Here is a 25,744-nt window from a genome sequence, read left to right on the forward strand (position 1 = left end):
GTCTTGCGTCACGTGGACGGGCCTCGCGGGTCACGTGGCGGCGGCGAGGGTCACGAGAACAAACACGGGGCCGCCGCGCTCGCCGGGCGGGTCGGGCCGCAGCGGGCCATGGCCAACGTGTCCAAGAAGGTGTCGTGGTCCGGGCGCGACCTGGACGACGACGAGGCGGCGCCGCTGCTGCGGAGGACGGCGCGGCCCGGGGCGCCGGCCGGCGAGAGCGCGCCGCTGCTGAACGGGGCCGGGCCGGCGGCCGCCCGCCAGGTGAGGCCCGCCGCCCCGGGGAGCCCGCGGTCAGCCTCGCCGCCGCCGGGAGCGGCCTCGCGGTGCGGGCCTGGGCCGGGCCTGCTGTCCGCTCCGACCCGCGACGCCCGGCTCTGCCGGGATCGTGCCCGGGAGGCGGGGGATGGGCCCTGGGCCGTGCCTGGTGGGGTCCGAGCGGCGGGCCGCGCTCGCCGCCGCCCTGCCCTGGGCCTGGCCCTGCCGAGGTCTCTGCTGCTCCGCGGGCCGGCCCCGGGAGGTCGGGGGAGTCACAGGCGTTTGCTCCCACGTTCCCTCCGCGATTAGTTGAAATTGGAGCGTGCGGGAGGCCGGCGCGTGCGAGCAACAGGTCAGGGGGTCGCGGCGTGTCCCCCGCGGCGGGGCGGTCGGCGTGTCAGCGAGTGTATGTGGGTCGTGTTAATTTTGAGTTAATGAGCTGTTTTTATTCCTCGCCGGGTCTCGGTCTCCTTTTGCTCTTTTCGTTCCTGTCTTGTTTAAACGTTAGAACAGCCTTTAAAAATTAGGAAGGACGCCAGCTTGAGGCTATTTCTGGGGGGGCTTATCTTGAGCTTCCCCATCCTGTCGAAATGCATCAGAGACTGACAGCCCATGTCCGCCCTTTGAGGGAGATCTCATGCCGAAATGGTTTCCGCATCCACATGAGCAGGGATCCAATCTGGAGGGAGGCCTTGGGAGCGCTGTTACTTTCTCCTTGGAACATATTTTTTCTTTTTTTAAAAAATATTTATTTATTTATTCATGACAGACATAGAGAGAAAGAGAGAGAGAGAGGGGCCGAGACACAGGAGGAGGGAGAAGCAGGCTCCATGCTGGGAGCCGGATGCAGGACTCGATTCTGGGACTCCAGGATCGGGCCCTGGGCTGAAGGCAGGCGCTAAACCACTGAGCCACCCAGGCTGCTCTTCTTAAACAATTTTTAAAAATGTATTATGCACCTATTGTGCCTGGCTGCGTGCAGTTTGCCTGGAACACAGGTGCAGAAGCAGCTTCATTCCTATTGGCTGCGGGCTCATGGAGAAGCATGCCTGGCGCTCTGTGAACACTGTTTGCAGGGCTCCCAGGGCTGCGGCTTGGAGAGTGCAAGACCCACAGGTGGGCCAAGAGATGGGAAAGGATGGAGAGTGTGTTTGGGGGACCTTCTGTGGGTTTGGAAAGTAGATTAGAGTGGGGTGAGAGGTGGGTCAGACCTATCGCAGACAGCTGCTGGCCTTGAATTTGCCTTTATCTCAAGGAGAGCCCTGCAGGAAGCTGCATCAGAACCTGCTGTGTGTAGACTTTCTGCGGCGGTGGGGGGGCAGAGACTGTAGGTGCTTGAGGTAGGAGTCCTGCTGCACACCCGAGGAGGCAGGCCTCGTGGCCTCTCATGCCTCAGGGTCCTCCCCAGCAGATCAGTGAAGGTGTGCGCTGTGCTGAGCTCAGGGCCTGTCCCAGCTGGTCCCACTCTCAGGGGGTTAGTATTGGAAACAGTGGCATGAAAATGACTGGATCGTCGTTCACAGAGTGACTCTGCTGGCAGCTCTCCTGTGGGGAAGGTGTGCCCTGGGCCGGCAGGCTGAGTTCAGTGTTGGGCTCCGGGGGACACCCTGGCTCTGCAGCAGAGGGCGGCCTGTAAGCTGCTCTCAGTCCAGGCCCATTTGAACTAAAATGGCAACCCAAGCAAACGTCCACCCTACGGGAACGTTCTAGTGGATCAGACGTGGGAGCTTGTCGTGGCCATCTCCTGGGCCTTTGGAATTTGTTGCATGATGTCCAGAGTTGGATCGTGGTGGTGTGGCCACCTTGGCACAGGCACAGCCTACCAAGCTCCTGAAGTAGTTGCTGTGGGCAGCGTGTGCCATGTGGCTGCCCTGCCAGACTGCTAAGTGCCCAGCGGGGAGTAGGCACAGCCCTGGGCAGGATATGCTGGTCACCACTGAGCTCAGCCTCCATCTGCCCAGGAGCAGGCCGTTCCCTTTGTCAGGCCCCTGGGCCTGTTGTGCTCAAGTGTGGGGTGATGCCGAGTTATCAGCGAGTCACCCCATTCTGCCGCTGGGACAAGGAGAGGGTGAGGTCAACCAGCAAATCATGGTCATATGTATGGGCAGTGGGAAGCAGGGCATTTTAAGATCTCAAGGGAACTCTGAAGCAGAAGCAGATGCTCCAGGGGTCGGGGGTGGGGGGTGGGGTGTGTACAGTATTTGTAAATGCAGGACATATCCAGGGACCTTGGCTTTGAGAAGCTCCACCTCGGGGTCAGGGGTAGGATTCTCAGGTTAGCGTTTAGAATCAGTTCTAGGGATCTTGCTTTTCTGGGAACTGGGTTTCCTCTGTGTCCTGCCCTGATGACCTGGAGCCACAGACCACAGCCTGAGAGTGCTAGGGACAGGGGAGCGCGTGTTCAAGAGCCCCTTGAATTCTGCTCTACACAAGTGAGCTCCCCATCTTTCTCCTAGGTGGCTCTTCGCACTGGGCTCAGCCCACCTGGAAGTTCCTCTGCCTAAGTGTCCTTGACCTATCCTCCTCTCTCTGTCCACCCAGCCACAGCCCTACTTTGTAGGGTTCAGGCTGGCTGTCCCAGTGCCCTCCCGAGGGCTCCCCAGATCTGTGTCTTTCCTGCCCCTAGTCCCACCGGTGTAGGGTCAGTGGGGATGGGACAGATCACCACTGCAGCAAGGGCATCGTGGACTCTGGAGCTGATGGACTAGACTGGGCCCAGGCCTAGACAGAGGGTGTTGGGAGCCCCCACCCCGCACAGCTCACTTCCCCCCCTCATTGGGGTTCAGCCCCTACAGGCATTGTCGTCCACTTGATCCAGTGTGCCTGGCCCCCCCAAGCTTCCTCACGTTTGCACTTACCTTGTGTACGGGCAGCTGCGTGCCTGGCCTGGAAGCCCCTGGCTGCTGGAGCCCTCTATCCTCCGTGCTGAGCCCTGAGCCTGGCGGCTGCTAGAACACACAGCAACAGAATGGGGCAGCATGCAGCCTTTAAATTGTTTTTAAACTTGGTTTTGCTTTGAGTGAAAATACAACAAAATTTACCGTCTTGTCTAGTTTTAAGCATACAGTTCAGAGGGGTTAAAGGCATTTGCATTGTTGTGTAACCCCACCACCGGCCAAGGAACTGGTTCGTCTTGCACAACTGAAATTGTCTCCGTGAAACGCTCAGCCCTAGACCCTGGTGCCCACCCTTGTACTTCCTGTCTCTCTAAACTTGACTGTTCTAGAAACCTCATACTGTGGTGTGAGTGGAATCAAACAGTGTTTATCTTTTTGTGACTGGCTGCTCTCTCTTAGCATAACGTCCCTGAGATTCGTCTGTGTTGTAGCATGTTGCAGAAGTTCCTTTTTTAGGCCAGACGAGCTTCTGCTGCACGGGTAGACCGTAGTAGGTTTATCTGTTCATCTGTCAGGGGATACTTGGGTCGCTTCTACCCCCTGACTAAGGTGAATCATGCAGCTGTAAGCATGGTGTACAACGGTCTCTTTGGGTTCCTGCTTCCAGCTCTTTTCAGGACACACCAGGGGTGGACTGCTGGCTCACATGCCCTCCTGTGTTTAATTTTCCAAGGAAGTGCCACACTGCTTTCCACTGCTGTGCACCCCCACCCCGCTCCAGCTTCCCAGCCTCCCCTGCACGCCTGCTGCTCTGTGGTTTGGTGGGGGCCATTTGGACAGGTGTGAGATGCTGCTTCACTGTGGTTCTGACCTGCATCTCTAATCCTGATGATGCTGAGCATGTTTTCCTGTGCCTGTTGGCCATGTGTGTGTCACCATTGGAGACATGTCTTCAGGTTCTCTGCCAACTTTTTTAATCGGTTGTTGATTTGTAGGAGTTCTTTACATGTTGTGGATGTTAACTCTTTCAGATATGCGATTTGTAATATGTTCTCCCATCGTGCAAGCTGCCTTTTCCCTCTCTTGTCTCCTGTGATGCATAGAAGTTTTTCAGTTTGATGCGGTGGTTCCATTGTCATGTATGTAAGGTATTTTGTATTTATTCATGAGAGACCCAGAGAGAAAGAGCAGAGACACAGGCAGAGGGAGAAGCAGGCTCAAGGCAGGGAGCCTGATGCAGGACTTGATCGCAGGACCCCGGGGTCATGCCCTGAGCCCGAAGGCAGATGCTCAACCACTGAGCCACCCAGGTGTCCCGCGTGTATGTTTTTTACATGTTTACAGAGAAGTATGGATTTATGGGACCTTGACAAGGCTGTACAAAGAAGGCCCGTGCACCTTCCCTGGGTTCCTCCGTGGCTTCCTCCCACAGGACGATAGTGCCAGGCTAGCACCAGGACGTCGACGTCAGCACGTGTGTGGCTCTCCACCCTTACATCATGTGTCTGCATCCACCTAAGCGCTACCGCAGCCAGCATGCCGAGCACGCGCATTAGCACAAAGCACTCTCATCCTTCCTCTTGTGGTCACCCCTCCCTCACCCCGATCTGTTCGCATTCCCCCAGGCCTGGTGTTTTGAGTGTCAGGGCAGCTGTGCAGTGTGTAATCTATGGGATTGGCTGCTTTGACTCAGCAGCATGCCCCAGAGATTGCATCTAGGCTCTCGTGCATGTCCATAGTTTGAGGAGCTGGTACGTAATCTTTCTCTGCTCGAGAGGAGAGATGCTCGTGTCAAGTAAATCATTGAACTCTAAGTGGCTTGTTTGACCGCGAAAGAGATTTCCTGGAAGATGTGCTTAAAGCTAGAAAAGAGAAGTGGGGAGCTTGAGAGGCCAGGGGAGGGAGGGGCTGCCACCTGGCAGCATGACCTCGCATTTTCAGCCAGGAGTGCTCTGTTGGGGCGCAGCTGGCATCCTCTAGTCGGGCGCTGAGCACCTGCGTCACCTGAGCGAGTGAGCCCGTGCCCACAGGACCATTCTCGTCACACCTCCCCTGAGGCGACATCTGCCTGCAGCCTGGCCCTCGGAGACCGTGCAGACGCCAGAGGAGATGCACGTGGGCCCTGACTTGGGGCCCCTTCCTGCAGGGGGATGCCTGCCCGGGTAACCAAGCTTCCCTGCTTCCCTCCTGATGGCTGGTGGGTGGGAGGGAAGCAGGCAGTCTGCCAGGGCAGAGGGCACACCTCCTCCTCCCGTGCCTCGCACGCGTGGACGGTCGGCACCACCCTGGCCTTTCTCTGCGCCTGTACGTCTGCACACGTGTCTGTTGTTGCTCTGGCCAGGCTTGTGGCCGCGTGGTGGCCGGAACTCCTCCTGATCACGTGTCCTGTCTGTGGAGCCGAGGCGGCAGTGGGCTTGAGAACTGGGGTCCCTCGCCAGGCCAGCCCGGTGGCCAGGGGGGCCAGCGCTTCCACCCCAGGCTCGGAGCTCAGAGACCCACCCTGTCTTCCTCAATGGATCAAGTAGCTTCGGGGCATCGTCTGTGTTTTTAGAAAGAAACAGACAGGGACGCCCAGGTGGCTCAGCAGTTGAGCATCTGCCTTTGGCTCGGGGCGTGATCCTGGAGACCCGGGATCGAGTCCCATATCAGGCTCCTGCATGGAGCCTGCTTCTCCCTCTGCTTGTGTCTCTGCTTCTCTGTGTCTCTCATGAATAAATAAATCTTAAAAAATAAAAGAAACATTTTTCTCCATAACCCCCATTTTACTGGTGCTCAGTGCACACACATGGAGAAAAGTGCCCGGCTGTGCATGTGGCGCGGGAGGACCGTCCTGTGAGCACGCTGCACGCTCCTCTGCCCTCGTCCTCGGAAGCTTCCACCTGTTGTGGGCGAGTGTGGGGCCAGGAGCCGGGCTGTGCGCTGTTTCCTACAGGCGCCCATCTCGGGGGGTGGGGGTGGGGGGGGGACTAGGGGTGGTGACTAATAACAAGGTAGAAGTTGTAACGATACAGTGTAACAGGTTGTGGGAATGCACACCCCCTCCCCTGCTCCCGCGAGACTGAGGCCCCACCTTCCCACGTGACATGTGCAGAGGATGTGCAGTGGGGCAGTGGCCCCTGGTGACGCAGCACTAGGCAGCTGCTGAGCTGCTGACCAGTCGGGAGAAGGGTCACCTGCTGCCTCCTGCGTTCGAAGCCGCAGAGAAGGGGGAGGATCATAGACACTGCTCGTCCGTGGGCCCCCGTCCAGCCAGCTTGGGGGTGACCGATCCTGGAACGCGTTTCTCTGAAATGCAGAGGTGGCTGGGGTCTGTTCTGTTCCCGTGCGGTGCGCAGAAAGCAGTCACGGGCCTGCTCGTCTGTCCCTGGTGGCTGATGGGAGTGTGGCCACCCTCCGTGGCCCGAGCCCTCAATCTCACGATAGGACGTGGGTGGCGTGGGGTGTGGGATTTGGCAGATGCTGGTGTGGGCGTCCTACAGAACTTGGTCCCCAGGGCTGGCGGCCGTCCAGGGGCTCAGGCCGAGGACAGCGGGGCCTCCGGGCTCGTTCGGGGGCCGCGCGCCCTGGGGTCTGGCGCTGGCCTGCGGGAGGGTGGTGGCGCCCCCGCAGCGCGGCCCGCGGCTGAGCACCCTGCGATGTCTCTTATGCTTCTAGTCACCACGGTCAGCATTGTTCCGGATCGGACAGATGAGCAACGTGGAGCTGGACGATGAGCTGCTCGACCCGGTGAGTGTAGACTCGTCCCCAGCCTCTCCGCTCTCAGTGCTCACCCGCCCCCAGGGGGGCAGAGGCCAGCTGTCGTGTAGGTGCTGCCTGGCAGAGCACAGGGAGTAAATGCTGAACAAGAGGGTGGCGGACGGGGCACGGGTGGCTCAGTCGGTTGAGCATCTGCCTTCGGCTCGAGTCATGATGCCAGGGTCCTGGAATAGAGCCCCCCCCCTCCCGCCCATCAGGCTCCCTGCTCAGCGAGAGGTCTGCTTCTCCCCCCCTCTGCATCTGCCCCTCCCCCCTCTGCCTCTCCCCCTGCTTGTGTGCACATGCTCATTTTTCTCTCAAATAAAATCTAAAAAAAAAAAAAGGTGGTGGATTGCAAGCAGGGCCATGCAGAGTTCTGGGACAGGTGTGGACAGTTTTGTGCCAAGCAGGAGGGCCGGTGTGGACAGTTCCTACAGAGCAGGAGGGCAGGTGTGGGCATTTCCTACAGAGCAGGAGGACTGGCATGGGCAGTTCCTACAGAGCAGGAGGACAGGTGTGAGCAGTTCCCTACAGAGCAGGAGGGCAGGTGTGAGCAGTTCCTACAGAGCAGGAGGGCAGGTGCGGGCAGTTCTGTGCACAGCCCCGGGGCAAAATTGGAACAGACCTCGGGGCCCCAGAATGTGAGCAACCAGGAAGTCAGCTCTTTGAGTTGGTGTCCCCTTAGGCTGAGCCACATGAGCAGAGGAGGGGGTGTGCATCTAGGAAGGAACAGTGAGCGTGTCCCGTGGAAGCGAGGCCAGGGCAGCAGGGCCCCTCTGGGGTGAGGGGCCTTTGTTGTCCTGTCCTCCTGCCCCATGCCAGGCTGTCTGGCAGCTGCTGGGGAATGTTTCCCGAGCCTTCCCTGCTCCCCGACCTTGCCTGTGAGCTCCTCCTCTGTGTTGTGTGGTTCTCACCTGCATTTTTCTGATGGCTGATGATGGCCAGTCGATCTTTCCCTTGCTGGTGGCCACCCTGATTTCTTCTTTGCAGAAATGTCTGTTGAGATCTTGTGCCACTTTAATTGGGTTGTTTTTATCATTGGTTTGTGAGAATTCTTTGTATATTAGACACATGTTGCATATCAGGTGTGTATTTTACAAAAATGTTTCTCCCTTCTCTGGGTGGTTATCTATTTGACGGTTTCCTTGGAAGCACAAAAGCTTTAATTTCCTTTTTTCTTTGTTTTTCAGAGACATGGAGGTGGGGTCAGGGCAGAGGGAGAAGGGAGAGGGAATTGTAAGCATGCTCCACACCTAATGCAGAGCCTGATGCAGGGCTTGATCCCATGACCCTGAGATCACGACCTGAGCTGAGATCAAGAGTCAGCACTCAACCGACTGAGCCCCACCCGGGGAGCCCCACAAAAGCTTTTAATTTTGATGGAGTCCAGTTGGTTCTTTTTTATGGTGTTGGTGTCACACCTAGGAACCCACTGCCTAGTCTAAGGTCATAGAGATTTTCTCCTCTATTTTCTTCTGAGCATTCTGTAATTTTAGATCTTTGATCCATTTTTCACTAATTTTGTGTGTGGTGAAGATAAGCGTACCACTCCATTCTTTCACGTGTGGGTGTCAGTTTCACAGCACCATTCTCAGAAAAATCACCTTTTCCCCTAATGAGTTGGAAAGTCACTTGGTCGTAAACGTGAAGGTTTCTCTCAGGCTCTGTGTGTCTTCACCCATCCCTGCGTCTGTTGTTGCGCCAGGGCCACGCTGTCTAGAGCTTTTATGGTGAGTTTCGAAACTAGAAAGCGAGAGTACTCCAGCTTTGTTCCCCTTTTCAAGGTCGTTTTGGCTGCTGGAGACATGTTGCCTTTCTGTGTGGGTTTTAGGACCAGCACGACAGTTTCTCCAGGGACGCCGCTGGGGTGGCCCGGGGCTCGCTGCTGCTCCCTGCCTGGGTACCTGAGTCTCTTTATTCAGATCTCCTGTTTCTCTCCACAGCGTTTTGTGGTTTTCAGCACATACATTTTACACCTCTTCAGTTACGCGTTTTTTACGCTTTACTTGTCATTGATGCTCTTGTAAGGACAGTTTTCTCAGTTTTCCTTTCTGGCTGTTCCCTACGGCACATAGAGAAGCCTTTCATGTTTTTAATTTTTTTTTAATTATTATTTATTTATGATAGTCACAGAGAGAGAGAGAGAGAGGCAGAGACACAGGCAGAGGGAGAAGCAGGCTCCATGCACCGGGAGCCCGACGTGGGACTCGATCCCGGGTCTCCAGGATCGCGCCCTGGGCCAAAGGCACGCGCCGAACCGCTGCGCCACCCAGGGATCCCATGCCTTTCATGTTTTTAAACCAATTTTCTATCTTTCAATCCTATCGAATTTATTAGTTCTAGTATTTTTTTTAGCGTATTTTGGGGGATTTTGTGTATATGAGATCACGTCGTCTGCAAATAGTGTTTCATTTCTTCCTTTCCACTCTGGATGCCTTTGATCTCTTCTTGCTGGCCTGCCCTGGTAGGACCTCCAGGATGGTGTGCAGTGGGAGTGGCCACAGCAGGCATCCTTGCCTTGTTCCTGATCTTAGGGGAGGAGCTTCAGTCTCTCACCATCAAGTGGGACACCTGGCGTGGGGCTTTCATAGGTGCCTTGATCAGGGTCAGGAGATTCGTTTCTTTTTTTCTTTTTTTTTAAGATTTATTCATTCATGAGAGACACAGAGAGAGGCAGAGACACAGGCAGAGGGAGAAGCAGGCTCCCTGCAGGGAGCCCAACACGGTACTCGATCCCAGGACCCAGGGGTCACGACCCGAACCAAAGGCAGACGCTCAACCACTGAGCCACCAGGTGCCCCAAGGAGGTTTTTTTCTGTTCCTAATTTGTGACATATCTTTGTCATGAATGGATGCTGAATTTTTATTAGATCCTTTTTCTGAATCCATTGAGATGATCATGAGGATTTTGTCTTTTATTCTGCTGAAATGGTATTGAGCTGCTTTTACTCACAACACGGGCTCCAACGCATGGGGTGTCCTCAGCCAGCGATCCTCCTTCTCCGCGGGCACCGAGCATCCTACGATTCCACTCAGTCCTGACACTGTGTGCCCGGCTCGAGGGCAGGCCCCCGGGCTGAGGGCCCTGTCCCATGAGCCCGCCCCCACCTCAGAGGCCACCCACAGGTCCAGGCTGTCAGCCGTGCTGCTGGCCGCCCCAGCTGTAAGTCGGGGTTCTCACGACCCCCTTCTTGGGCCTGTAGTTTGCTGACGGCTCTCAGATGTCAGGAACACCTCACTTAGGTTTCCTGGTTCATCATCAAGGGTACGACTTGGGAACAGCAGCTGAAAGACACCCATGGGGGGTTGGGGGGTGGGGAAGGGGCGCCGAGCTTCCAGGCCCTGCCCCTCCCGGCACCTCCACATGTTCCCACCCGAGACTCCCGAACCCCTGCACCTTGGGCTTCTGTGGAGGCCCCGTGGTTGACCAGGCCCCTGGTGCTGGGCAGGGGTCTCTAGCCCCTCCCCCTCTGCAGAGGTTGGAGGTCAGGGGGTGGGAGCTGAGAGTTCTACCCTCTAATCTAGATTTTTTGGGCAAGCAGCCCCCACCCCTCAGGAGCGGAAGATACCCTCCAGGGAGGCCGTGTGCCAGCATGTGGGACGCAGACCAGAAGTCTATTTCCCACAGTTCCACAAACACGTCACTTGGTTTTTGGATGCATCCCTGGGATAAACCTGACCTGGCTATGGTGCCGAGGGCGCCGATCTGCTGGTTCCTTGTCCAAGCTTTGTGTCTGCGTTCCCAAGGGCTGTGTGCCCGCACTTCCCTACCTGTGGCACCTTGTCCAGCTCTGGGGTCCAGAGACTACGGACTTCATGGGACAGATGGACATGTGGCCTTTCCCCTTCTCGTTTGTGCTCCGTTCTTGCATGTTCTGGGTTGTCAGGTGCGTGGCTCTGCCTCTTCCTTCTGCAGGAGATGGACCCCCCTCATCCCTTCCCCAAGGAGATCCCGCACAACGAGAAGCTCCTGTCCCTCAAGTACGAGGTGGGCCTCCTCCCTCCGTGCCCCCACCCCAAGCAGCCCCTGGGCACCTTGTCCCCCCTCCCCACCTTTGCCCAACGTGAACCTGGAGCCGGGGTCCTGTGTCCTGCAGAGCTTGGACTACGACAATAGTGAGAATCAGCTGTTCCTGGAGGAGGAGAGGCGCATCAACCACACGGTGAGTCGGGGCTGGGCCGTCCACGCTGCTGCTCGAGGCGTCCTAGAGGCGTCCTAGTGGAGCTGCTCCTGGCCTACATGCGGCCCTCTCACTCCTCTCTTTGATTCTGGAGCCACCATCTGTTCTTGTGGGTTTTATCCTGGAGCAAGAGACACCTATGCAGGACGTGGCGCGGGAGTGGGCCTGTCGAGTCAATGTGATAGAGAAGTCCGCTCAGTGCTCGGCGTCAGCGCCTGACTGTGGGCGAGTTGGGAAGGCCCACCGCCCGTGAGATGTTGGCCAGAGGCTGCTTCCCTGGGATGCTGTTCATGGTGGTGGCCCACGGAACGCCAGGAGCTGTTTGCACCAACTCAAGTGGCCTGTGAGTGGAGGCCTCCCCTCCACCCTCACTTGTGACGGTTGCCCTCCCCTACAGGCCTTCCGGACGGTGGAGATGAAGCGCTGGGTCATCTGTGCCATGATCGGGATCCTCACGGGTCTCGTGGCCTGCTTCATCGACATCGTGGTGGAGAACGTGGCCGGCCTGAAGTACAAGATCGTCAAGGACAGTATCCTTTGTCCATGGTACCCATGCAGAAGGGAGCACAGGCTCCACCACAGAGCCTTCAGGTCCCACAAGTGGCCGTGCAGCTCTCACTGGCCAGCGGTGAGGCCTCCAAACCAGGCACGTTTGCCATCCAGGTGGGGGAGGCGTGGCTGCCTGCGTTTTTGCATCTCTGTCACAGCTGGGCTGTGATGTGTCTGGGGTGTGCGCGTGCCCGGGGGGATGCTCTGGGCTTAGGAGTGGGGCAGGTAGGCTGGGGTGAGGCTGCCAGTCATCCTTGATGAGCACCAGATATCGACAAGTTCACGGAGAGGGGTGGGCTCTCCTTCTCCCTTTTGCTGTGGGCCACGCTGAACTCTGCGTTCGTGCTCGTGGGCTCTGCGATCGTCGCCTTTGTGGAGGTATGGCTGCCAGGGGGTCACAGCAGGGGTTCCTTTGGGTGGGAACCCTGAAGATCCTGCCGGTGAGGTTTGCATGGGGGCCGCGGGTGCCGGCGTTAGATGTTCAGTCCAAGTGGAATGCGCCCGGGCCCCGAGGTGCCACTCCTGCCCCATGCAGCGAGGACTGCGGGGCATGCCCAGCGTGTGCAGGGCCTCAGCAGTAGGGCTGGTCCACCTGGAAGAGCCCCCTTCTTTCCAAGACTTCTCCCAGTAGCCTCCCTTCCTGTGGCCTGCCTTTGCTTTGCTTCTCCCTTGTCATGGGTGTAGTATCCAGAAGCATCTATCTGGGGTGCATTGTGGTCCCCCCCGGGGGGGGGAGGCACTGAATCTCCTTCCCACTCCATTCCTGGCCCCTCTCATGTCCTGCCCTCCCTCCACTACCCATCATCACTGGCTCTGGAATGAGGAGTGGTAGGAGCTATCCATGGGCAGCTGTCCCTCCCCTGCCTTGGGCACCGCAGGGCCGTGTCCTGGGCCGGTGGTGGCTGTAGTACCTCCCTTACTCGACCTAGCTCAATGCTGGTCTTTCTCTCCTTCCAGCCGGTCGCCGCTGGCAGCGGGATCCCACAGATCAAGTGCTTCCTCAACGGGGTGAAGATCCCCCATGTGGTTCGGCTCAAGGTGAGGCCGGGGGTTGCTGGGCTGGGAGCTGTGGGTTTGCCTCCATGCCCCTCTGCAACTGGCCCAGGTCCACTCTGTGCTGCCCACAAACATGTGTTTTGAATTCACATAAAATTCCTTTGGAAGGTGGTGAAATTTTCTTGTACGCATTATAAATCACACACAAATGCTTAAATGGGGCGTCTGCTGTGATCACGGCCACATGGAACACATGGGGTTAATATTTCAGGCTGAGAAAAGCCCTGTTACGGTGGTAGGTACACTAGCCATGAGTTTTTTCCTGTTTTTAGGGTTTTCCTTGATGTTCCTTATACTTTACATTCTCGATAATGCTCTGCATCTGAGATGGGGCTGTCAGGAGCGTGGCTTCTCCGTGGCAGTGTCCAGGTGTCGGGTCAGCTTGCCTCAGCCGGAGGCTTCTCTGGGCCCGTCCAGGGAGGGGTGCTCCCAGGGGCCTGCAGCTGTGCGCCAGGGGTGCAGGGCGGGTGGCGGCACCCTGAGGGGGCAGAGCGGCCTCGGGGAGGGTCAGTGCCCTGCCATGGACAGCAGGGTCCACCCTGGAGCCACTAGCAACAGCATCTGCCCTGTGCGCCCGTGCGGGGTAGCCAGATGGTGGGCCGTGAGCAGACGGGTGGGCGCAGGGTTGGGAGATACACCTGGGGTGTGTGCAGAGGAGCAGGGGCTGCTGCTCTTGGCTCTCTGGAACACACACCTACTTGGGGTAGAAAATTAGAAGGTTCATGAAGGCAAAAAAGAATTGGCCAGAAGCGCAGCACCAAGGATGCCCCCTGCGGGTGCCCTGGACCTCCTGGACACCTTGCTTGTCACACGGGTTTGGAGCTGGGTGCATAACCAGATTCCCGGACCGCCTGTGGCCTTTATTCAGAGACAATGTACCTTCCTTTGTGTTCTAGACCCTCGTCATCAAAGTGTCTGGCGTGATCCTGTCCGTGGTGGGCGGATTGGCAGTGGGGAAGGTAATGGAGCACGTGTGGCTCTGCCCACACCCGATGGCTCTGTGACCTGAGGCCACGCTGGTCTGAGGACGGCTGTCCTGTGCTTATAGGAGGGGCCGATGATTCACTCGGGCTCCGTGATCGCCGCCGGCATTTCCCAGGGGAGGTCAACGTCACTGAAGCGGGATTTTAAGGTGAGGCGACCCCACCATCCTGGGGAGCTGTGCGGGGACCACACCTCTCCCATGGCCGCCCCAAAGGCCCACAGGGCCTAGGTCAGGAGCGGCTCACGTGCAGACTGAAGGTGCTTCAACTTCAAGATCAGTTTCAGAGGTTTTGTCATGTTCGCCCCAGAAGCCACCAGCACGTTCTGACTGGTGCTGCACTGGCTTCACCTGGGGACTCAGAGACGCTTGTGGTCTTTACATCATGAACGTGTTTTTAGTGCCTCATCCGTTTGGCTTTTGTCCCATCTTCCACGGGCTTTTGAGGTGTCTGGTGTGTCTCCTGCGTGGTCTGGAAGGTTAATCATCATCCCGTCAGTCTGCGAGGGCGCCTTCAGGGTGCGCTGCTGCGCCAGTTCTGTGGTCTTTGTGAATCCACATTGGTGGGCGGTGCAGAGATCCCTCCATGTCCCTGGTCCATGTTGCTCGGACCCTGTCTCTGCGGCCCTAGCTGACCCTGCCCTGTGTGAGGGGCGTGCCCCTGGGGAAGCGGGCTGAGGGCCTCTCCCTGTGTGCTTCTGTTGCAGATCTTCGAATACTTCCGCAGAGACACAGAGAAGCGGGACTTTGTTTCTGCAGGAGCTGCGGCCGGCGTTTCTGCGGCGTTTGGAGCCCCTGTGGGTGAGGAGGGCAGCGTGGGGGGGAAGCTGTGTTCCTCCTGTGTGGAGGAGCAGCCTTGCTGTTTGTAGATGTTGAGTGCGGGGTGTGGGCACAAGTCCCCAACAGGCCCCGTGGCTGCCTCGGCCAGGCTTGGCGCCTGGGGTCGTGAGGTGTGAGGCTGCAGTGGCATGGGGTCTCCTATGGCCTGGGTGAGCACGTCAGGGCTGCTTGCCGTTCCAGGTGGAGTCTTGTTTAGCTTGGAGGAGGGCGCCTCCTTCTGGAACCAGTTTTTGACATGGAGAATAGTAAGTGCCTGCAGAGGGCCGGTGCCCTGTGCAGCTCAGGGGGTGCCTTCCCAGCCCACACCCCCCGTGGGGCTCTTAGGGCCAGCTCTACCTGGCATGGACCTGAGCTGCTAGCCCTCCTCCTGCCATGTGCACCTCCCCTGCCAGTCATGGGCCTCGTGGGCACCCTGTTACCCTCATCGGGCCCTCTGCGCTCCCCCCGCCCCGCCCCACATACCTCCCTCGGCTCCATCACTGGCTCGGCCCCAACCCTCATCCAGAGGAGGCTGCGACACACTGGCCCAGCCTCAAGGGCCCTGGCACCTCCTCAGTGTTGTGGGGACCCTTCCCAGCACCCCCAGCCTCGGGGCTCCTGCCAGGCGGGCTTGGTTCTGATGCTGCTTGTTTTTCTCTCTGCCCATAGTTCTTTGCTTCCATGATTTCCACGTTCACTCTGAATTTTGTCCTGAGCATTTACCATGGAAACATATGGGATCTGTCCAGCCCAGGGCTCATCAATTTTGGAAGATTTGATACAGAGGTAATACACTGTGTTCCCTCGTTCTTTCTGGTTCTTTCTCGGCATGAGGCCAAGGCCGCGTACATAAGGTCCGTCCTGAGAACGTGTATTTCTGGGAAACAGTCAATCTTCTCTACAGGGTTTTGCTCTAGTTTGTACGTGCTGGGGGCCAGGAGGTGACTCAGGAGAAGCCACGTCTGACCTACCCACCCAGCTTGGGACGCCTGACACCTGCTGGGTCCTTTGGGGGCACCTGGCACCCTGGCATTCTGTGGACTGTTGGCCGGGGTGCTCATACAGTCGCTTCCACAGGGCACATGGGTGCCTCGCATTGGGGCTCTACCCCCAGGAGGCACCACACACGTGGACACAGGAGCCCTCAGGTCACTTGGGGTCACAAAATGTGTTCCTGGGGCTCTCCCTCACTTGTGCCCCCCTGGCTCCCATCTGCCAAAGGCTCAGGCCGTCCCCACCTTTAGGGGGACGGAGACACGGCCAGGAGCAGGCAAAAGCCTTGCAGGGAGCATGGTCTGCTCAGGAGACCCGGTCCCTCTCCCGTGGACTGCACACTCGGGTGCGTGGTGCCCGAGGCCTGTGCGCTCCAGCTGACTGCAGCTCTTGTCCGTACTTGAGTCTGAGTGGAGAGTGCTGGTGGGGTTCTCACGGGATGCTCCTTCTCTTTGTGCAGACGATGGTGTACACGATCCACGAGATTCCCATCTTCATCGCCATGGGCGTGGTGGGTAAGGGCTGTCCCGTGAAGGGACACTTCCCGTCCCCCTCCAGGTGGCAGTAGGTGACCTCTGACAGGGTCAGCGTGTGGTGGGGTCAGGGCCTGCCAGACCCCAGGCCTGGCCTAGCTTTGAAGCGGCCGGAGAGGGCTGTGGCTCCCACACCTGGGTGCTGTCCGCCTACATCCTGCCCTGTGCATGCACCCCCGGGGGGAGCCCACGGCTGGGAGGCCGGAGCTTTACCTCTCTGCTGGAGAAGCCCCTCGGCGGGGAGCTCTTCCAAGAAATAGAATGAGTGGGGCGCCTGGGTGGCTCAGCGGGTGATGCATCTGCCTTCAGCTCAGGTCACCGTCCTGGGTCCTGGGCCCTGGGATCGAGTCCCACATCAGGCTCCTTGCTCAGCGGGGAGCCTGCTTCTCCCTCTCCTCTGCCTGCTGCTTCCCTTGTTTGTGTTTGCTCTCTGCCAAATAAATAAATACTATCTTAAAAAAAATTAGCATGAGCTCCGGACAGTGCTTTCTACTCTGAAAAACCTTTTTTGCTGGAAGGCAGGCAAGGTGTTGGAGCAGTCAGCCTGTCCGCGAGCCGGGGTGTGCTGACTTTGAGCCGCACACAGCGTTGCCCTCCTCCCCTTCCCCCCCGTGTCCCTCACGCTGCCCCTTCCTGCTCGTAGGTGGGATCCTTGGCGCCGTGTTCAATGCCTTGAACTACTGGCTGACAATGTTTCGAATCAGGTGAGAAGCCTTCCTTTAGTGGACCTGGGGCCTCTGAAAGTGGGTGTGTTCTGGGCTCTGGGCCCGTGGGGCTGCGTGGAAGACTGGGTGCCAACACGCGTCCTTCGTGGTGGTTCGTGTGGGCAGGGACAGACCAGCCCTGGCCAGGGCCATGCGAAGCCGGGCTTGGCTGGAGGCCGGGAAGGTCTTGACCCAGGGGACAGTCAGGCCTGCGGAGGCCCTCTCTGCAGAGCACTTAAGGGAGCTTTCAGGTTTCTCTCGGGCAGGTCATAGGCTTCGGGAAGCACTTCTTCCTCTTGTTCTCTCACCCGGACGTAAAACGCTGTCGGGGAGCGCCCAGGAGATGACCTGGTGATTGCGTGTGCTGTATCACCACCAGTCGTGTCCTGCAATGGGCTATCCTGAGGCGCACGCTCCAGTTGCCATGGCAGCTACTCAGCCATCCAGCCATCCTGAGGCCCGGTCCATCCTGCTCTTTGTTCCAGATATATCCACCGGCCCTGCCTCCAGGTGATTGAGGCCATGCTGGTGGCTGCGGTCACGGCCACAGTCGCCTTCGTGCTGATATACTCATCTCGGGACTGCCAGCCCCTGCAGGGGAGCTCCGTGTCCTATCCCCTCCAGGTAGGAGGCCCAGGCGCCGTGAGCGGGTCCCCCAGGCAGGATGTGGCAGGAAGATGGCTGACACAGCTGAACTCTGGGCCCAGGCGGGCTTCATGGGCCTGCCGGGCACCAGGAGAGGGGACGTTATGCTGGGCGGGGTCTCCCCTGTCCTCCTCCCAGAGCGGCAGCCTGCCTAGGGCCACATGGGGACTTGAGGAGTTGGGCTCGTGAGTGTGGGCCCGAGAGGCACAGAAACCCGCATACACGTGCTCGCTGCAGCACGGTCACGGCCCACCGTCCATCAGCCCCAGTGTCTGCCGGTTGGCAAAAGGTTCAGCAGAACAGGATTTGTCTGTAAATGGTTTTATTTGGCCGTGAAACGAGTCACAGCCTTGACATACTGCTACGTAGGCGAGCCTTTAAACACGCCATGGGGGACGGTCCCAATGGCCCAGCGGTTTAGCGCCGCCTTCAGCCCAGGGTGTGATCCTGGAGGCCCGGGATCGAGTCCCACGTTGGGCTCCCTGCACAGAGCCTGCTTCTCCCTCTACCTGTGTCTCTGCCTCTCTCTCTGTTTCTAATAAATAAATAAAAATTTTAAAAAATATAAATAAACACGCCATGGACAGGAGCCAGACACAAAGTCGCTGTTTTGTGTGATGCTGTGTGTGAAATATCCAGAACTACCAAATGGGAGGCAGAGCAGACCGTGCTGGCCGGGGCAGGGGGAGGCACCAGTCAGTGAGCACCCACAGGGGTGGACATAGGTGTCACGGAGTGGGTCTCAGTCTCCCATCGGCTGACTCTGGCCACCCCACTGGGGCTCGGGCCGCCAGAACCATGGTCTGCTCAGCCTGGGAGGGCTGGGCCCGCCAGCACCAGTGCTTGGGTGCCAACTGTTGAGCCCCAGAGTTCTGTGCCCCCAGCAGCAGAGTCACCATCTGGCCAGTGTCCTGTGGACTGGCCCCTGCAGACTGGACCTGCCTCTGGGGCCCTTGCAGTCCCTGGCCTGGCTCTGCCTCCTGCCTCCCCGAGGCCACAACCTGACCCACCTGTCGTACGATTGTACCCTGGCGCTGCGCAGGCTCTGACCAGTCTGCCCCACCGGCCCATTTTCTCTTCCAACCTTGCAGCTCTTCTGTGCAGATGGCGAGTACAACTCCATGGCTGCAGCCTTCTTCAACACCCCAGAGAAGAGCGTGGTCAGCCTTTTCCATGACCCCCCAGGTATGTGTCTGAGCCCCGTGCCGTCAGCCACTCGTCTCCACGTAGGCCTCGATCCCTGCAGGCTACTCTGTGACCCACTGTCCCTGGGCCTGGGGATCCCCTCCTGGGCAGCTGTGCTGAGGGTGGAAATCACCACCCTTGCAGTGGCGGGCCTGGTGGCACACGGGGCTTGCAGGCCCAGAGGTGGACTGGTGGTGAGCACCTGGGAGGGGGTGGGCGGCTTCTGGGGCTGTCTCCCTCGGTGACGACGTTCCAGTCTCCCGCGGAGGTTTCCTTCTGGTCGCTGCCAGCACAGGGCCTCCTCCAGCCTGGTGACAGCACTGCCATGCAGCCTCTCCTAACCACACGTTTGTTTGTTTGTTTGTTTGTTTGTTTTTAATATTTTTTAAGTAATCTCTAGCCCCACCATGGGGGCTCAGTTCAAAAGTTGGAAAGCTTGTCCAACTGAGCCAGCCAGGCGGCCCCAGCCACATCCCATTTTTAGTTAAAAAAAAAAAAAAAACAAAAAAACTGCAGACTGCTGGTTTTCCGCACACACCTTCCATGGCTCTGATCTGGGCACCACGTGGGCAGCAGCCTTACCCCCGTCCACAGCACACAGGCCCACGAGAGCGCCTACTGTATGCACCTGTGGAAGCCGGTGTGTGGCTGTTGTGCGACACACTTCACATTTTCCATTTGGGGGTCTTTTAGGCCAGCTCTCATCTCACAACAAGGTCGCTGAGAACTCTCTAGTCTTTTTTTTTTTTTTTTTTTTTTTTTTTTATGATAGTCACACAGAGAGAGAGAGAGAGGCAGAGACATAGGCAGAGGGAGAAGCAGGCTCCATGCACCGGGAGCCTGACGTGGGATTCGATCCCGGGTCTCCAGGATCGCGCCCTGGGCCAAAGGCAGGCGCTAAACCGCTACGCCACCTAGGGATCCCAGAACTCTCTAGTCTTTATGCTCCTTTACACTTACAACAGGAGTCCACGCAACTCCGCAGGAAGGCTTAGTAACCGTGGGGCGAGGCTGAGCCATTGGTACAGGGCACAGGAGCGGGGGCCTCCTGGACGTTTTGGTCTCGGGCTCCGATTGGTATCTTCCGGCGTCTGCAGTGGCTTAGTGGCTGGCGGCCTCTCTCCCTGACACCCAGGGGTCTGCACACCCTTCCCTCGGCCTCAGGTCAGCGTCCTGCTGGCGGCACCAGGCCCCACCTGCCAGGCGGCCGTCCTCTGAGAACTATGCCTCTGAGATCTGCGCCGTGGCCCCGGAAAATGGGGCTGCTTCTGGGGGCCAGGGTGCGACCAGGAGTGACGGGGCAGCGGGGAGGGCGGCCCCCTCACGGTGAGTGCACGTGGCAGGCCCTGGCCAGCCCCCTCTCCTGTAGGCTCCTACAACCCCATGACGCTTGGCCTCTTCACCCTGGTCTACTTCTTCCTGGCCTGCTGGACCTACGGGCTGACCGTTTCCGCCGGTGTCTTCATCCCGTCCCTGCTCATCGGGGCCGCCTGGGGCCGGCTCTTTGGCATTTCCCTGTCCTACCTCACAGGGGCCGCGGTGAGTGTGGGCTTCCCCGGCACCAGGACCCGGGAGCCAGGGTTCCCAGTGTGGGGAATAGGTGCATCTGAGCACCTGGGCGTGGCTGCTGCTGCTCGATGCAAGCATGGGATCAGCATGGCTGTCCGTGGATGGAGCAGAGAACCGTGCATCGGGACTGATGCTCAGAGTTCCCAAGGTGCACAACTGAGGCACGTGTGCGTGGCCTCCAGGCGCTAGGCTTTCATTTTTTTGTATTTTCCTTTCTCATTTGAGTCACTGAAACAAGATTTCTAAAACTGTGAGGGCCCGGGGAGGGTCTCCCATCCGCCCTGCTCCCTTTCCCAGGTTCTGGTCATCCCTTCTGCGTGTTTCCTTCCGGGCGTGGCTTTGGGTTTTTCTTTCTTTTTTTAATTTTTTGATTTTTTTTTTTTTTTTAATTTTTACCCATTTATGATAGTCACAGAGAGAGAGAGAGAGGCAGAGACACAGGCAGAGGAAGAAGCAGGCTCCATGCACCGGGAGCCCGATGTGGGATTCGATCCCGGGTCTCCAGGATCGCGCCCTGGGCCAAAGGCAGGCGCCAAACCGCTGCGCCACCCAGGGATCCCCGGGTTTTTCTTTTTTGGATGAGAGCCAATTCACATATCATCAGCCTTCTCTCCCCCCAGAAGCGTGTGGTGTGGCAGTTCTTTAGCGCACTCCCGGGGTCGTGCCATTGTCCCCCGTGTCACCACGTGCCTAGTGTCCTGCACAGCGTTCTCCTCTCCCCGAGGACTCTGCCTGCTGGTGGCCACTGCCACCTCCCCCCTAGCCCCCGCAGCCCCTTAACCACCTTCCGTCTCTAGATTTGCCCATCCAAGGCCTTTCCTTTTTTAAAAAAAAATTTTTTTTTTTTTAAATTTTATTTATTCACGAGAGACACACAGAGAGGCAGAGACACAGGCAGAGGGAGAAGCAGGCTCCATGCAGGGAGCCCGATGTGGGACTCGATTCCAGGGCCTTTCCTGAGTGGCGTCCACACTGCGTGGCCCATGTGTGGCTTCTCTGGCCGAGCACCGTGTTGTGTGTGCCGGCTTCTCTCTCTGCACCCACCTGTCCCTCTTCCTCCTCCACACGTGGAACGCTTCCTCCTGCCGTAGCTGCCAAGCTGTCCAGTGTGTGGATGAACACTGGAGCCTTTGGAGCCTTCCTGGGCAGGGCACCCCTAGGCTGTTTCCAGGCTTCTGTCATTCTAGGTGCTACCACAGGTCATGCTGACTGCCTGTGTGTGTGAATTGTAGGATTGGCTTCCGGGGCTGGAATTGCTGGGCCCAGGGGCCCCTGGTGGTACCCCACATCTCGGTGGGCTGCTGGCCCTCTGACACCTCCTCTGTCGTCCCCACAGATCTGGGCAGACCCTGGCAAATATGCCCTGATGGGAGCAGCTGCCCAGCTAGGTGAGTCCTGATTACCACTTGGGCGGCGTCCCAAGGTCAGGAGGGGACTCATTCCCCTCAGGGAAGTGGAGGCCGTGAGTTCACTCCATTGTGGCGTGCAGGGTCACTGTGCCCACTCGGTGCAGCCTTCAGGGCTAGACCCCCTGGGTGAACGGGTGGGGGCACAGGAGCGCGCAGAGGACTCGGGCAGTGGGGGTGAGGGGGCGCACAGAGTGGCCTGCAGAGGCTAGACCCTACGCCCAACCTCCCTGGGCAGGTGGGATCGTGAGGATGACCCTCAGCCTGACGGTCATCATGATGGAGGCCACCAGCAACGTGACCTATGGCTTCCCCATCATGCTGGTCCTGATGACTGCCAAGATCGTGGGGGACATCTTCATCGAGGTGTGGCTTGTGGGGAGAGGCCTGCCTGCCCTACCCTTTGCTCCGTGCAGCTCCCCCCGTGCCCCTGGCTGGAAGCCTGAGCCTAAGGGCTGGGAGACGGCCACAGAGGCAGAGGGAGGGGGGTCCTACGGAGATGCGGCCCCAGCGGCCTCTGTGTCTCAGTGTCACCCGCCTGCCCCTACACAGGGCCTGTACGACATGCACATCCAGCTGCAGAGTGTGCCCTTCCTGCACTGGGAGGCCCCCGTCACCTCTCACTCGCTCACTGCCAGGTATGGCTGGCAGAGAGCAGGGGTGGTGGGACAGCGGACACCCCGGGAGGTTTGGGAGGGTGTGCTTGTGTCTGAACGTCCACACGCTGGCCACCCGGCGCCTGGTCCCTGGATTTCCTGCATCTGGCGACTTCTTGCCTGTTGAGCTTCAACTTCGGTATAAAGAGAGTGTTTGGGAAGCTCCCCTGGACCACACGGTCAGTCACAGCAAAGGCGCAGCAGATGCTCTTCCTCAGGGAGGTGATGAGCACGCCGGTCACCTGCCTGCGGAGGAGGGAGAAAGTGGGCGTCATCGTGGACATACTCAGCGACACCACGTCCAATCACAATGGGTTCCCGGTGGTGGAATTAGCTGGTGACACGCAGGTACCCAGGCCCCTGGACACGGAGGGCCGACCTGCACATGCACGTGGCTTGGGGTCAGCTCAGGGAGGCTGAGGTGCTGGCCACGTGTATCGGGCAGGGTATGTGGGGAAGTCTACGGGAACAGGGGAACCCCACGTGTGCACGTGCAGCTCACCTCCACTAGCTGCAAAGGAACCGAGTCGTGTGGCCTGGGAGGGAGCCGACCGCTGGTCAGGGGTGCCATGTGCTCGTGTGCAGGCCCCTGCCTCACACGCACCGTCACCCAGGGATTCGTGGTGGTGACTTGTGTCGGGAGCGTCCAGGTTGGATGTGCCCGTGTCTCACCCGGGCCTCCGGCCGCCTCCCTGGTCCCGTCCTGCTGCCTCCCCCCAGACCCTGGGGAGTGATGAGCTTGTGACGGTGGACCACCTGCGGCAGGGCTGGTGCCCAGAGATGGGGACCATGTGTCGAGAGGGAGCCCGGCAGGGTGTCCCCACAGCAGATGCCAGGCAGCAGGGGTCTCGGGTCAGACCTAGGGCTCCACCCGCAGCCAAGGGTCCGTCTTCCCACAGCCGGCCCGGCTCCAGGGCTTGATCCTGCGCTCCCAGCTGATCGTCCTCCTGAAGCACAAGGTAGCTGCCAGGCGCCTCAGGATGGCGGGGGACGTGGGCGGTGCAGGGCTGATGCACGGCCACCCACAGGTGTTTGTGGAGCGCTCCAGCATGGGCCTGGTGCGGCGGCGGCTGAGGCTGAAGGACTTCCGGGACGCCTACCCACGCTTCCCACCCATCCAGTCCATCCACGTGTCGCAGGACGAGCGGGAGTGCACCATGGACCTGTCCGAGTTCATGAACCCCTCCCCATACACGGTGCCCCAGGTGCTTGCCCGCGGCCGGAGGGCAGCTTGGACACATCACGATGGGGGGCGTGCGGGGAGGGGCTCACTAGTGGACCCGGCTTGGTCGTCCTGCCTCTGCTCTGTTCTTTGGGGCTGGGGGGCAGCCAGCCCAGCCGGCGGCTCCCATGAGGCCCGTCCCCTCTGCAGGACGCGTCCTTGCCACGGGTGTTCAAGCTGTTCCGGGCCCTGGGCCTCAGGCATCTGGTGGTGGTGGACAACTGCAACCAGGCGAGTGGCTGGGGAGGGTGTGCCCTCCGCACTTTGTTTCCTGCCCACGAGAGCCCTTCACCCCCTGACCTGCCTGCCCTGGTCACCGGTAGGGCCTTGTCCTCAGCCCCTGGGGGACCTCCAGGTGTGGGACCTGGAGTGGCCACGTGCCCAGCTCCGGGGCTCCTCCAGACTGTGCTGCCCCCAGGACGCGGGACAGGACTTTCCATGGTGGGAGGAGCTGCCGCCAGCCCCACTGACCTGGCTTTGCTCCCACAGGTGGTTGGACTGGTGACCAGGAAGGATCTAGCCAGGTACCGGCTCGGGAAGGGGGGCCTAGAGGAGCTCTCCCTGGCCCAGACATGAGGCCCCGGCCCCTCCCTGGGGCCCCCACCTCACTCCCCGGGCAGCAGGATCCAGCGTCTGCCCCCCTCAGCGCCCGGGACCTGTGTGTGTCTGTGTGTGAGTGAGGCCACGTGTGAGCCGGCCCCCAGGGCGGGGCCCCTTGCCGCCTCTTTGCCGTCTGCCCCCCTGTGGGCTGGCCCAGGAGGACCCCACGGCCTGTGCTGCAGCAGCCAGGGCCTCTGTGACACACAGCTGCTGCAGAGGCCTGGAGGTGACACACGGCGTGGCCCTCCGGATTCTTGGCCAGAGAGAGACTTGAGGACCATATGTGACCCGAACATCCCCATCACCCCAAGCTCTCGGGAGCCGCAGTGCAGACCTAGCAGCTGTGGGCGGCGTGCATGACACTGAGAGACTGGCTCTCCTGAGCACATGGGGGCTCCCCCTGGCCTCTGAGGACCCCTGGCCCAGGCCACCTTCCGTGGCAACTCTGGTCCTGGTCCCAGGGCAGGCGGGCTCTGGGATGGGCTGGTGAGCCTGAGCAGTGATATTGTGCCCCTCCCTGGCCAGGTGGGGCTGGATCTGGTGTCCTGTGTCCCCAGGGGACCTTTTCTGGAGGTGATTCCTGGCCAACTCAGGCAAGGCTACTCGGGTGCTATTATGGCAGCCCGGGGGTCGGGGGCAGTTCACCTTGATTTGGGCCTCTTTCAAGGGAGGGGGGCCACAAGCCTTCCCTTCCTGGCAGGAGCCCTGTGGGGGATGCAGGGAAATGAGCATGGCGGGGCTCTGGAAGAAAGAAATAAAGGAATCGTACCCTGATGGCCAGTGCCGGCTCCCTGGTTCCTGCCCAGCACGGGCCATGGTCCAGCAGTCAGGGGTTTGCAGGGCCACCGAGCGGGGGGCATCTGGGACAGGGCTGCCTTGACCCCACTGGACGGGGACAAAGGCAAGAGGCCCAGAGACCCACGCGAGGAAGCAGTTGTGGCCGATGCACGCCTGTGGGACATGCTGGTGCTGGTCCCTGGGCAGCTGTAGGGCTGGCAGGGACAGGGTCCTCCCCGGGGCCCTCTGTCTGGACACCGCTCTGGGCTGTGAGAAGTGTGATGTGGCTACGGGCCGGGCCCTGTCGTGGCGGCTCCAGGAGGGCCCCCGGACAAGGTCCTGGGGAAGCCCCAGTGAGTCCCCCAACGGGCAGGCCTGGATGGCCAGACGCGGGGGCATGGGTCCACACTGGCCTGACGCACACCGGGAAGCACCGGGCTGGCTTCCAAGACCTGGTGCCGGAGAGCGGGACATCACAGCTTGTGTCGATCAGGCGTTGAAGCAGCCTCGTGTTCCCCAGTTGGGTCAAATAAAACACTATGGAAACTCGCGCCCGCCTCTGTTTGCTCTCTTACTGTGGCCACAAGGCCCCTGGAGGCCCCGCACAGCCTGGCTTGCGGCCTGCACCCCTCTCCCGCTCCGCTCCGGTGCGCCCTGGCTGCCATCCCCCCCATTCCCTGCGGGCCCCTCCCACCTGGGCCGCTCAGTGGCGCCCCCTCAGACCTTTCCAGAAACAGGCAGTTGGGAAGACCTTGCAAGGCCAGGAGTGTCGAGGGCCCAGGTTCCACTGGCAGTTGGGCCCTAAAGCCAGAAGGTTCTGGTGAGGAAACGCTGGTTCCAGAAGAGCTGCTGCTGCCCGGCTGCCATGCCCGCCTCGCTGTTGTCTAGAGGAGAGCTGTGAGGGCAGGTGCTCTCTCTTCACCCCCCCATGTGCTCCCCGAGGCCTGGAGCCTCCCAGCCGCCCTGGTGTCCAGCTCTGGGCAGCCCAGGGATCCAGGTCCAGGGACTCTGGGCAGTGGCTGATGCCGTGTAGGTGAGCC

At 59.6% G+C, this 25,744-nt stretch overlaps 1 protein-coding gene across 2 annotated transcripts; it reads left to right on the forward strand.

Annotated features, from left to right (window-relative positions):
* The first annotated feature begins 37 nt into the window (after positions 1–37).
* On the forward strand, positions 38–25,254 carry CLCN7 (chloride voltage-gated channel 7). 2 transcript variants are annotated; one of them, XM_072754163.1, is made up of 25 exons: positions 38–261; positions 6,747–6,818; positions 10,744–10,815; positions 10,925–10,990; positions 11,406–11,538; positions 11,826–11,935; positions 12,515–12,595; positions 13,510–13,572; positions 13,662–13,745; positions 14,303–14,396; positions 14,616–14,680; positions 15,084–15,200; positions 15,868–15,922; positions 16,584–16,644; positions 17,130–17,268; positions 18,381–18,474; positions 19,844–20,013; positions 21,380–21,431; positions 21,688–21,815; positions 22,002–22,087; positions 22,324–22,453; positions 23,005–23,064; positions 23,134–23,310; positions 23,478–23,558; positions 23,817–25,254. In XM_072754163.1, the coding sequence occupies exons 1-25, from the start codon at positions 109–111 to the stop codon at positions 23,901–23,903; spliced, it is 2,430 nt and encodes an 809-aa protein (XP_072610264.1). In that variant the 5' UTR covers positions 38–108; the 3' UTR covers positions 23,904–25,254. The 2 variants fall into 2 exon arrangements, with proteins under 2 accessions (XP_072610264.1, XP_025840476.2); XM_025984691.2 differs by lacking the exon at positions 38–261 and adding an exon at positions 6,161–6,390.
* Positions 25,255–25,744: the final 490 nt, after the last annotated feature.

The sequence above is a fragment of the Vulpes vulpes genome, chromosome 3, assembly GCF_048418805.1.
Source record: "Vulpes vulpes isolate BD-2025 chromosome 3, VulVul3, whole genome shotgun sequence".
Lineage (NCBI taxonomy): Eukaryota > Metazoa > Chordata > Mammalia > Carnivora > Canidae > Vulpes > Vulpes vulpes.

What these genes read in the sequence shown, in the direction of transcription:
- CLCN7 (XM_072754163.1), top strand. Translation starts at nt 109, where the DNA reads ATGGCCAACGTGTCCAAGAAGGTGTCGTGGTCCGGGCGCGACCTGGAC. An exon ending in TCTCACTCGCTCACTGCCAG is followed by an intron (nt 22,088 to 22,323) that starts GTATGGCTGGCA and finishes GCTCTTCCTCAG; the next exon opens with GGAGGTGATGAGCACGCCGG. An exon ending in CCCCATACACGGTGCCCCAG is followed by an intron (nt 23,311 to 23,477) that starts GTGCTTGCCCGC and finishes TCCCCTCTGCAG; the next exon opens with GACGCGTCCTTGCCACGGGT.